This window comes from Otolemur garnettii, unplaced genomic scaffold (genome assembly GCF_000181295.1).
Source record: "Otolemur garnettii isolate 467f Iridium unplaced genomic scaffold, OtoGar3 scaffold00008, whole genome shotgun sequence".
In the NCBI taxonomy this organism is placed as follows: Eukaryota; Metazoa; Chordata; class Mammalia; order Primates; family Galagidae; genus Otolemur; species Otolemur garnettii.
The window spans coordinates 17298253-17311653 of NW_003852403.1; the positions used below are offsets into that span (position 1 = coordinate 17298253).

A 13401-nucleotide genomic window follows, 5' to 3' on the forward strand; every position below is an offset into this window, starting at 1 on the left:
TTTTTTTTTTTTTTTTTGAGACACAGTCTTATTCTGTTGCCCAAGCTATAGTGCCATGGTGTCATTACAGTTCACAGCAATCTCAAACTTTCTGGCTCAAGTGATCCTCTTGGCTTAACTTCCAGTGTAGCTGGGACTACAAGTACTTGCCGGCTGGTTTTCTATTTTTTTAGTAGAAACAGAGTCTCACTCTTGCTCAGGCTTGTCTTGAACTCCTGAGCTCAAGCAATCCACCCACCTTGGCCACCCAGAGTGCTAAGATTACTGGAGTGAGCCACCATGCCTGGCCTATCTCAATTCCTTAGATAACATTTTTTGTCCTTAGAAAAAACAGAGTGGAGTCATCCACCAGCAATTGAATAGCAAGAAGGAGATAAGAGAAGTGATTCAACTGCCCAGACTCTGTGTCAGAAACATTTCTGTCCTCACTCAGATGGCCAGGATGGCTTCAGCAGGTCCAAGGAACAATCAGAAACCGTCACTGTGACATTAACAGCGTAACCCACTTAGAAATAATGCAGGGATCTGGCTGCCTTCTGGAAAGGTTATTAAATTTACCCAGCTACTTGGAAGACTTTGGAGAGTAAGGAGGAACTACATTATTTTCAAATGTCCATCCATGCTAGGGAATGCTTTCCACGTTGGGGGAATTTCACAGAAACACGTTGACCAGTGGCATGCTTTTATCTTTTTTTAATTTTTAAGTTTTGTTTTGTTTTTTTTTTTGAGACAGAGTCTTACTTTGTCGCCCTGATAGAGTAGCTCACTGCAACCTCAAACTCTTGGGCTCAAAGAGATTCTCTTGCCTCAGCCTCATAGTAGCTGAGACTACAAGCACCTGCCACAATGCCTAGCTATTTTTAGAGGTGGGGGTCTCGCTCAGGCTCAGGCTGTTCTTGAACCTGTGAGCTCAGGCAATCCACCTACCTTGGCTTCCCAGAGTAGAAGGATTACAGGCGTGAGCCACCATGCTGGCCTAGTGGCATGTTTTTAGAACACCAAATCCTCATGATACTTGGGGAATGGCAGTGGGTGCCAGCAGTGATTCATGGCTGAACAGAAATGAGTCAATGATCTGGGGAAATGGGGCAAGTGCACATGATAAAAAAGGACCCAACTTTCAGATTTGAGGCTAGCGTGCCGGGTCTGCTAATTTGGTAGCTACCAAGCCTGGGAAGGAAGAAGGAAGACATCAAAAAACACATTTTTCAGATTTAACTGGACTATTTGGCACCATATTACCATCCTGATGTTAGGTTACTATTTCATCTAAAATATGGCTTGGATAAATATTATGACTCATTGTTCTAGCACATTAACAACTTCTAAACATAATTTGAATGTGTTATTCTGACTCACCAGTAGCAACGTTCATTAAAAGAATGATTACTCAGAGTCTTTCTTTAACCATGCCCCAGCCCTTCCACGCTCCCCCATTCCACCTCCTGTTATTCTCTCCCCTAATACACTGTTCTTTTTCTTCACAGAAATCTACACATAACTTATAATTATATATTTATTTGTAGGCTTGTTTGTTCTAATGTCTCTCTCCCTCACGGGACAATAAAAACCATATTAACTTTATTATGTGTTATCTATTCTCTTTCACCTCATCTAAAATGTAATACGGAAGAAAACTTTGCTTTATTTACTGATGAATCTCAGGTCCCTGGAATAGTTCCTGATGCATAGTGGGTGCTGAAAGAACTGTTACTAAACAAAAGAACAAATGAACATACTGAACTGAATTTTCTAGTTTTGTTGTTATTGTTATTCGATGTACTTGAGCCTTTCACATGTTACCTGTGTTAAAGTTTGATGTCTTCCTTTCTTCTGTTTGCAGTGCTAAATCTTACTTTCAGAACAAAATTCTTCTATTCGTTCAGTTTAGAGCCTCTTTCATGGTATTGACTTTCCTTAGCTGTTTTAAAAACCTTGCAATTATATGGGGGCTGGCTCTGATTATAGGAGATGTTTCGGGTACTTATTAGGGAAGGGCAGGCTGTAATTTCAGGTGAGGCGTGCATTGTGTCCCAGTAGCTCCTCAGTCTTTTTGTTACAGCTAGTTATCTGGGACACTGCCCTGCCTCCCCAGCACACATTTGCTGCTCTGGCTTCTGTGTAAATTGGCTGTGTGTGCTGCTCAGCCCAAACAGGAGGAGCAGGAGGCACTGACCTACACAGCTGCTCTGAATACAGTTTCCAGACTAATCACTCTGACTCCCTCTGGTCCCTCTCCCACTGATTGTATCTTTTGCCTCCAAGCCTGGAGCACACCCAGAAGAGTTCTTAGCTCCACAGCCGTCTTCTCTGGGATATGATGTGGGCTTTGGGTTTTCTTGTCAATCAGGTTCCATTTACTTAGAGGCAGATTTACCATGAAACCAGTGAAACTTCAGGTTTCCTCATGCGCATAGTTCCCTTCCAAGGCCTAGCAAGTACCTAAGTGTGCATACACAATTTTGCATTATTTATCTTAAAAAGGACCTCCCAAATCATATACACCTTACGGCCCACAAAACCTGGCTCTGTCCTCTCCATATGCTTTTGACCTTTGGGGAATTTCTAAAAATTTGGGGTCTACAGATGGGATTCTATAACGTTTTCCAGTTAGGTTTTGGGGTATTGGAAGGGAAGTTAGGCCCATGTGCTCAGTCTGACATTTTGATATGACCCCCTTTTCTCTTTTAAATTATTTCTAATCTGCCTTCTGCACCTTTCACTCTTTCAAAACTGCTCCTCCTGAGATCACCCTGGCCTCCATGTTATTAAATCAAATGATACTGTTCAGTTTGCATCTTATTTGATTTCTAATTAGTATTTAGAGTGCTTGAATACTTATTCTTCTTGAAGTAATCTTTCTTAGGACTCTCCCCCATTTGTTTCCTATCATATAGGATGTTTCTTCCCAGTCTCCTTTAGGGGATTTTCCTTATCTACCCAAATTTTAAATCTTGGGATTTCCCTTTCTTTCTCTCTCTCTCCCTCCCTTCCTCTCTCTCTCTTTTTCTTTCTCCTTCCTTCCTTCCTTCCTTCCTTCCTTCCAACAGAGTCTTACTTTGCTGCCCTCAGTAAAGTATCATGGTGTCACAGCTCACAGCAACCTCAAATTCTTGGGCTTAAGTGATTCTCTTGCCTCAGTCTACCAAGCAGCCGGGACTACAGGTGCCTGCCACAACATCTGGCTATTTTTTTAGAGGTGAGGTCTCGCTCTGGCTCAGGCAGGTCTCAAACTCCTGAGCTCAGGCAATCCAACCTGCCTGGGCCTCCCAGAGTGCTAGGATTACAGGCATGAGCCACTGTGCCTGGCCAAATCTTGGGATTTTTTTGCCATATGGTCTAGACAGGAGTGATACTCAAAATAATTAAAGGCTGATTCAGAATGGATGCCCCCTAGCCAATCAGAAAGATGCAAACCACACATATAGCCTCAAGGGCTATACTAGTTATACTGATTATTTATTTTATTTTTCTGAGACAGAGCCTCAAGCTGTCCCCCTGGGTAGAGTGCTGTGGCATCACAGCTCACAGCAACCTCCAACTCCTGGGCTCAAGCGATTCTCCTGCCTCAGCCTCCCAAGTATCTGGGACCACAGGTACCCGGCAGAACGCCCGGCTATTTTTTGGTTGCAGCGCTCATTGTTGTTTGGCGGGCCGAGCTGGATTCAAACCCACCACCTTAGGTGTATGTGGCTGGCGCCTTAGCCGCTTGAGCCACAGGCACCAAGCCAGTTGTACTGATTAAATACCACACTGGAGCTTGTGGCCAACAAAAGAAAATACAAAAGGGCAAAAGTTCTAAATAAAATATTAATAAACCAAATCCTGAAATATATAAAAATATAATAAGTTATGAACAAATAATGATTAAGAATTCAAAATTGGTTTAATATTATAAAATCAATATTCTTTACTAGGTTAAAGGAAAAAATATGATAATCTCTATCATGCAGGAAATGTTCTTGGCACAATTCAACATCTTCATAATTTTTTTAAAATGTTAATTTTTCTGGACAAAAATATTAATTTTTCTATAACAAAATCCTACATAATTTGTTGAAAAATGGAAAGCATTCCCTTCCAGATCAGAAATACGACTAAAGTGCCCAGTGTTATCACTTCCTTTCAACATAGTACTGGAAAACTTACCGAGCTCAAAAAGCCAAGAAAATGAAATACAAAATAGAAGATTAGAAAAGAAGAACTCTCAAAAAAACTCCATTGAAAAAAGATTTCATGAATTTAGTGGCTACAGAGTGAGAAAAATTCTCCAAAGGAGAATTGTTTCATAAATGTAGCAAGCTTATAGAAATCAATTTTATGTTTATAACAAATATAGAACGTAATTTTTAAAAAAGGTACCATTTATAACAGCATAAGAAGGAACCTAGGAATGAAGCCAAGCAAAGATTTGTAAGACCCAGAGAAAAGTTTACAAATTTTGTTGAAATATATTAAAGAATACCTAAGAAATGGAGAAATTTATCATGCTCCTAAATATAAAAACTGAATATTTTGGCTCGGTGCCTGTAGCTTAAGTGGCTAAGGTGCCAGCCACGTACACCAGAGCTGGCAGGTTTGAATCCAGCCTGGCCCTCCAAACAATGACAGCTACAACCAAAAACAGCTGGGCATTGTGGCAGGCACCTGTAGTCCCAGTTACTTGGGAGGCTGAGGCAAGAGAATTGCTTAAGCCTACGAGTTGGAGGTTGCTGTGAGCTGTGATGCTACGGCACTCTACCCAGGGCGACAGCTTGAGGCTCTGTCTCAAAAACAAACAAACAAACAAACAACAAAACCTCAATATTTTAAAGATGCCAAATTCTCCCTAAATTGATCTACAGATTCAATGCAATTCCCAAAATCTTATTAGATCTTTTAAATGTATTGTGGAATTTGATGATTCTAAAATTCGTATTGTAAAACAAAAACAAGAAGAACCAATAATCCTTAAAATTAAAAAGTTGAAAACCAAGAACTGTGAAAAATCTATTATAATGAGATCCCAGAACTAGACCCACACATTTATGGAATTTTGATTTCTGATGTAGCTGGCACTATATATCAATAGGGGAAAAATGTACTCTTCCATAAGCAAGGGCTGGAATAATTGGTTATCCAATCTAAAAATAATTGAAATAGGTTTCCTGCTTTATGTTATATATGAAAATCAAGTTTAAGTGGGTTAAAACCTTACATGCAGAAGATAAAATTATAAAACTTTTAGAAGATAATATATGCATATAAGATTATAACTTTGGGATTAGGAAGAATTTCTTAAATTGACACAAACTACAAAGGCCAAAATTAATCAACTTGACACTAAAGTTAAGAATATCTAATTATCAAAATACACAATAGAGAAAATGAAAAGACAAACCAAAAGGGGAGAGAATATTTTCATAATGCATAAGTCACATGACTAGTATCCACACTATTTAAAAAGTTTTATAAATCAATAAGAAGAGAACAAACAACTCAATAGAAAAGTGAGTGAAAGATGCAAACAGGCCCTTCATAGAAAATGAACCTTAAATGGTCAATAAACAAAGAAAAAAATTCTCACCCTCATTGTTTCCTTTGGAAAACAATTTGATGTTATTACAAAGTTGAAGTTTATACATACTCTGCTAACAAATCCATGCCTAAGCACACTCATGCACCAAGAAAAATTTGTGTACCAGGAAAGTATATGTTCTCATTTATACACCAATAATATAGTATTCTAGTAATATAGTAAAATACCATACAGCAAAGAAAACAAGCGATTTAAAGTTATGTATTACATGGATACACTTTTTAGGGAAAAAAATTCAAGTAGTGGAAGAAAATAGACATTATGATTCCCTCACATAAAAATTTTAAAACATGTAAAGTTATTAATATTATTATTTTTTTAAGTTTTCATTCTGAAAACTTTGAAATACATACAACGTAGAGAGGCTAGAACAATGAACGTCTGTGCACGCATTGGTTAGCTTCAACAGATTAGCAACAAATTGTCAGTAGTTTATTAAAACTCAGAGGGCTGAGTCTCACCCTTAGAGATCCTGATTGAGCCGGTCATGGCCTGTGAATTTGCCTCAGCACCAAGGTGAACCCAGGCAATGCTGATGTTGCTGGTCTGGGGACCCACTTTGAGTAACTTGTTCTAGGAGGATCTCAACATCTAGCCTCCACTTCCTTTCTAGACTCATCTGAAACCATTTCTCCTCACTTTTTATGTTCTGGCGACATCATTTCTTCAATTTCCTTAAACTCAATGGTTTCCTTAAACTCAAGGACTTGCGGTTTTCTATGACCTCAACCTAAAACGCTCTTCTTCCCACCCTGCTTTGCTGGGCCAATTCCTAGCCATCCTTTGTGTGTCATCTTTAATATCTCTTTTCAGAAAAACCTTCCCAACCTACTTACAAGGTTTGGTCCCTGTACCATATGCCCTACTTTATAACATTTATCATAATTGTAATCATATGGTCATTTGTGGAATTTTAATTTATTATCTGTATCCTTTCCTAGACTTTAAGCTCTATGAAGTCAGGGAATGTATCTGTCTTGTTCACAGCTTTAACCTTAGTGCCTACAATAGTACAAGACACTTAAATAGGCACCTAACATTTCTTGAGTGAATGAATGAATGAATGTTTTCCAGATTTTTCCAAAAAGTAGAAAGAAAAAGCCTGTACATAATATAATATTAAATTTCCTCGTATCATGTAAGATACAGTTTTTCTGTATAACTTTTATTTCCTTTTTTCTTTCTTTCTTTCTTTTTTTTTTTTTTGAGACAGAGCCTCAAGCTGTCCCCCTGGGTCGAGTGCCATGGCTTCACTGCTTATAGCAACCTCCAACTCCTGGGCTCAAGCAAGTCTCTTGCCTCAGCCTCCGAAGTAGCTGGGACCACAGGCGCCCGCCACAACGCCCGGCTATTTTTTGGTTGCAGCCATCATTGTTGTTTGGCAGGCCCAGGCTGGATTCGAACCCGCCACCTTAGATGTAGGTGGCTGGCGCCTTAGCCGCTTGAGCCACAGGTGCCGAGTCTCTTTTTTCTTTCTTGACACAGTACTTGTAGACAAATGTTCAAGAAGTAGGTATAAAAAAACTTAGTCATAGCAGGTGTCAACATCTATAAAAGGTAAATTTGTGCTGCCTTCAAAGATTGTATACAAGCAAACATAGCATGACCCAGCTGTACATTCCTGGGAATATAATTTGGAGTCAGGATACAGAAAAGGATCAGAGTCATTTGCTGTGAAGTCCCACAGACTCTTTCATCTGTGGGAAACACATGACTATATTCTGTTTTCTGAGACAACTCTTCCAGTGAAGCTATGTTCAAGATTAACAAGCGTTTAAAATGCTCGTTTCACTGATGCGGGATCCTACCTCTACTTATAAAACAATTTCTACCCAGTTAACTTGGAAATCAACAATATAAGCAAAAATGACTTTTTAACTTGCCAAACTAGGGTTACAAGAACCTGGATAAAATAATGTTTACATGTAGGAGCTCATAGATAACAAAGTTAGGCTCCAGTTGTCCGGTATACTTACTACTAAAATAGCAAGAAGGATCCTGTCCTTATTCACTATGGCGTTCCTACTTAGCAAACCGAAATGTCTCATTACTTTATTATTTTAATGCAATTTCTAATTGGATCCTCTGGATCAAAATCTGTGCTCCTGTGTCCTGTGGAGATGCTTCAGGAGTTTCAGTGGTGAGCAAGGACTTGGGCTGCAGGCATCTCTACCTCATCCCTCTTCAAACCAAATAGCACCAAGATTTCTTTATCTTTAAAAGAAATACCTTCCTCTGTGCATGTGCCTGTGTGTAACATGTATTGGGGTAATACATAACGGGTTTTTTTTTAGGGGGAGAGAGATGGGCAGAGTTACTGCTAAAAGAAGGAAAACATTACTTCACTCTAGCCCTGGATTGAACTGACCACTAGAAATTGGCTCCAAGTGTTACTTGTGTTTACAATCCCTTTATAATTACAGGGATATTGTGTCCGATTGCATCCGAGTTACTCCTTGGCAAGTTTCTGTCTCCACTGTCCTCTCGTTTTACCTGCGGTGCTGCAGATCCGACTTCCTATTGGAGATGGTCCCCCCCTCCACAGATCAGCTACCTCTTCTACTTTCTGAGACCTTGCCAGTGACCTCATCTTTCTTTTTTAGGTACCCAGCTCCATAAACTTGCGGACTAAATTTTTTTTACTCATCCTTCCTGTCATCAAGTTCCACTTAATTTCTTTTCTTCTAAATAGCTTTTCTCCTAGGGTGGTGCCTGTGGCTCAAAGAGTAGGGCGCCGGCCCCATATGCTGGAGGTGGTGGGTTCAAACCCAGCCCCAGCCAAAAACTACAAAAAAAAAAAAAATAGCTTTTCTCCTCATGGCCCCTGCACCCACCTGAGCCTGACCAGAGCATCAGTTGCTGCGATGCCTTCCACAGTTTCTGAAGCGGCCTAGTGGCTCTATTCTTTCCTGATTTAACTTATTCATCCAGACTAATCCTCCTTAAATGCTCCTTTTTGTCCTGTTACTTTCCTATTCACAATCTTAAATGGATTCACACTTGTTCTGAAACCAAGTCTGTACTAGTCCCTGTTGCTTTCAATGTCCTTCAAAATCATCTGGCTCTACTCACCTTTCCAGTTAGGTCAGACTCCTTACTGCCGTTTAAAAACATTATTACAGTTCTAGCATCTGTGCCCTTATATAAGCATATAGAGTTGACCTGGCCTGAAAGGACCCATCCCTTCTGCCTACCTCTTTCAACCTTATCTCTAATCTTTCCTTACCTGATATTCATGTTCTTGGCACAACCAAGTACTTGTGGTTCCCTGAAAACACTTGCCTCTGGGTCTTTAAATGTGCTTTCCCCTTGGTCTCTGCCACTTCCTCTGTTAACCATTCCTGCTCTCCAGGCAAAGTAATTCACATCTTCCTTTGTGGCACCACTGCATCTTTTTTTTTCCTTCTGTTTTTCTTTAGAGACAGAGTCTTACTTTGTCACCCTCAGTAGAGTGCTCTATCATCACAGCTCACAGCAACATCCAGCTGTTGGGCTTAGGCAATTCTCTTGCCTCAGGCTCCTGAGTAGCTGGGACTACAGGTGCCTGCCACAACACCTCACTCTTTTTGTTGTTGTTGTTGTTGTTGTTGCAGTTTGGCCGGGGCCAGGTTTGAACCCACCACCCGCAATAGATGGGGCTGGCACCCTACTCACTGAGCCACAGGTGCCTCCCACACCACTGCATCTTATACATACTTCTATTATAGCCCTTATGATGCAATATTGCTATGTTTTGATTACATATCTGTCTGAGCTACCTTCTTAGAATAGTTTAGAGTTCGTTTCAAAACTAGGTCCCTGACCTCCAATAACTCACAATTGTTTTGTACTTGCAGTGAATCACTTTGGTAACTCAGTGGCTATTTGTAGGATGAATAAATGAGGAAATCTCTACCTAAACCCTTTTTACTCTTCAAGTTCAATTACAATCTCCCTACTTCTTTGAAGGCTTTTTTTTGACTTTTCCAGCCCTCTCTTCCGTCTTTGAAACCTGATAGTACTTATAGTTTGTACTATAAAAGTTGAGATGATTTCTTTAATCGAATGGGAAGCTTCTTGAAGGCAGTGACACATGTTTATATTGTGTCTGTCACTCCATGGACTACAGTGTTGAGCACATAATAAAAGCTAAATAAACATTTGCTTTCTAATTAGTTATATAAATTCTGGGCTTAGGAAAATAATAACAGCCAATAATCTACCTGAAAAATTCTAATTTTTTTCCTAATATAATTGTAGTCATGAAATTAAATACTAATTCATTCTGAAAATATTTAGTGAATACCTACAAATTTCCTGGTATCAAACCCAGTGGTTGGGATATAGGCATGAACTCTTGTCAGTGCAGAAATTCTTCCCAAGTAAAATCAGTATTGTTATATGGAAGCTATGTGAGTTTAATTTACTTTTAAATTTGTAGATTTGTAAATGTTTAGTTGGTCAATTAAGTAGTTTTCGAATGGCCCCAGATGGTTTGTTGTTGAGGGAATGGGTACTTTATAGTTCTTCCTAATTGGTGCCCTTGAATTTGTTCTTGTATCTGAGATTGTCATGGTTAAGAAATGGGGAGGATGAGTGCTGAATGATCTGGTCTAATTTTTTTTTTTTTTGCAGGCAGGGGGATCAACCTATATCTAGAAACTAGTGGATTGGACAGGACTGATTTAAGTTATATGTATACCACACATCAGTGCTCACCAGCTCTCTCCTACTGGCCTGATGCCATGGAGTGGTATCTGTCATGGTGCTGTAATGTCATCTCACTAGCATCACTGACCAGAATCCCAGACAGTGTCATCAGGCGTGTTTAGAGCAGAAAGGCAGACACTGACTGCTCTGTGTTCTTCGTATCAACCCTTGGCCACATATCAGGCCAGCTGTCTCATTGTTTCACTGTCCCGATTTAATTCTAAGTTGAGTTTCTTGTTTTTCTGTTTCTTTCTTTTTTTTTGGCTGGGGCTGGGTTTGAACCCACCACCTCCGGCATATGGGGCCTGCGCCTACTCCTTTGAGCCACAGGCGTCACCTGTTTTTCTGTTTCTTTATTCATTAGTTCTCTCAACATTTCTAAGCGGCTACTATGGGTCAAAAGCTGTGCTTGGCGCTCCAGATACAAAGGCAAAAACAACAGAATCCTTGCCCTCAAATAAATTAGTTGGATAACTTGATTGTAAAATGTATATGCCATTGTAGAAATAATATTTGATATTGCCTTGGAAAAGCAAAATTCAATATGTAAATATGTCCTTGGGCCTGAATCTCTTGTATATATAAATAAAAATATTATTATTAATACTATTATCATCCTATAATATGAATATTATGTATGAAAAATATGAGGCCCTAGTTACATGTAGAGAATAAACATTAAATAGTAATGAAGTCATATTCTAGTAAATTGGGAATTAGAACACAAAGTAGTAACTCTTACAGGACTTTAAGTACTAGTAATTCTCTACAAAAGTAATACACTTCAACACATTATTCACATATTATTCTATTACAATATTAGAGGAAGCAAATGTTTCCCTGGGTGCTATGGCTGGTTCCAGGTTTTGTAAGACCCGAAGCTCATAAATGTGGAAGAATGCCTTAAAAATATATAATTAGAAGACAAAATTAGGGATTGCCCATGCAAGTGAGGAGCCCTGAAGCATGTACGTCATAGGCCTCATAGAAAAGCTGACTACAGAAGGCACATAAAAGAGGAATATCCTCTCCATTCATCAGTCATAGTGTTCATGAAGCTCATTATCAAAAGTTTTGAGAGACACTGTCTTACTCTCTCACCCCAGCTGGAGTTCAGTGGCACAGCCATAATTCACTACAGCTTCAACTCTTGGGTTCAGGGGATCCTCCCACCTCAGCCTCCTAAGTAGCTGGACTGCAGGCACACACCACCATGCCCTGCTAATATTTGCACTCTTTGTAAAAGACAGGTCTTGCTATGTTGTCCAGGCTGGTCCTGAACTTCTGGCCTCAAGAGATCCTCCCATCTCAGCCTCCCAAAGCGCGGGCATTACAAGCATGAGCCAGAATGCTCAGCTGAAAATTTATAATAAATTAATACTGTGAAATAAGCCTTTTTTTTTTTTTTTTTGAGATGGAGTCTTGTTTTGTTGCCCTAGGTAGAACGCCATGGCGTCAGCTTACAGCAATCTCAAACTCTTGGACTCAGATGATCTTCTTGCCTCTGCCTACCAAGTAGCTAGGACTATAGTATGGGGGCCCACCACAACATCCAGCAAGAGAATCGTTTGAGCCCAAGAGTTTGAAGTTGCTGTGAGCTATGATGACATCACAGCACTCTACTGAGGGCGACGAAGTGAGATTCTTTCTCAAAAAAAAAAAAATAATAATAATAATACTTAGGAGGATCATGGTGAATGGAAAGCAATTACCAAACATTACTAATGGGACATTTTTACCTTACTTGAGGTGGTGGAATTCCTACCACTATGCAATCCAACTGTACTCGGGTTCCTTCTGGAACTTCTCTGCTCCGTAACTTTTGAGTGAACCGGGGAGGTTGGCCCAGAGGTTCTTCATAGTACAAAGATGAAGGTGAAGACCCGGGGGTGGTGTCTCCACCAGCTGCCTCATTGGCAGCCTGCTCAGCTTCACGCCTCTTGGCTGCCTGCTGTTCAAGGGCGTGATTCACTTCATTATCCCTGGTATCCGTAGGGATAGGGATGGGAACAGAAGATCTTTCTCGTCTTTCTGACAGATCTGAGAAACTGGAGTTGTTTTCCTGTGCAACTTTGTTTTGAGATTCCAATTTACTCTTGTGGTTTTTGCAGGCCCGAGGTCTAATCCTTTTGGAGCTATGGGCTTTGAAAAGGGAGGATAGTTCTTCAATGAAGTCGGCAGCCTTATTTAAGAACACTTTTTTGGACTGGGTTTCAGAACAATACTGGGGCCTTTTTGCCTCCTGGGGCTTCTCTTTAGAGCTGGTAGGACTTTGAGCGTTATCCTGGCAGGAGTTAGGCTCAAAACTTGATTTAGGTGAGTGTTTCACCTGATCAGAAGAAAGCCATTTTCTAGCTTGAGCTTCATCTGTTTTCTCCAAAGGATCGTGGTTGATGGCCAGTCTTGCCAGATTGACACTTTCATCTAATTCTTCTTGGCTCAGAAAGGCTGAAAGATCTGGAAGGTCATCTTGGCCCCCTCCTTCAGCAGCCCCAGAAGGACTACCAAAATGGAAAGGGTTGGAGGAAGGTTCTGCTCGACTCCTCTCATTGTTTCCCCGATGTCTGGTTTCAGCTAAATAGCTCTCTCTTAGAAGCTGAGATATGGAAGTGGAAGCTTCTAGGCTGTCGTCTTGCATGCTGTCACAAAATAATACAAATTACAAAAAGTTTACATCATTTTCTAGGGAATAGTCTATGTCTATTATAGTTGGTGAATTCTTAAGAACTTAAAACTCACGATAAAAAATCGTCTCGTTTTAATACTTTGACAATATTTATTTAAAGATCTAAAGATTACCCTCCAATTATAAAATAAATAGGGACTGAATGATGTTTCCCTGAAACTGAAAATAAAAACCTGGGTGATTACCACTTTATTAAATTCTTTAAATTAAAGTTTAATTGTGAAAGCTATAACATAGCTAGGGTAATAGTAAATATAATTTCTGAACCTAAGTTGATAATATCTGCAAAGGTCTATTAGTTATAAAGTGCTTTCATATATAAATAGAGATTTGCTCTCTACCCTTTACTCTTTTTTTGAGACAGAGCCTCAAGCTGTCCCCCTGGGTAGAGTGCTGTGGCATCACAGCTCACAGCAACCTCCAACTCCTGGGCTCAAGCAAGTCTCCT

General features: G+C 39.9%; 1 protein-coding gene across 3 annotated transcripts in view; it reads right to left on the bottom strand.

Annotated features, from left to right (window-relative positions):
• The window catches only part of MYPN (myopalladin), a 100808-nt gene that overhangs the window by 70555 nt on the left and 16852 nt on the right, over positions 1-13401 (bottom strand). For 2 of the 3 annotated variants that reach the window (XM_003783618.1, XM_003783617.1), the window contains one exon: positions 12007-12906. The exons of the other annotated variant lie outside the window; for it this stretch is intronic. In XM_003783618.1, the coding sequence (XP_003783666.1) occupies positions 12007-12905 (899 nt within the window). In that variant the 5' untranslated portion in view covers position 12906. The remainder of the gene's footprint in view (positions 1-12006; positions 12907-13401) is intronic. 3 annotated transcript variants of the gene reach the window in all.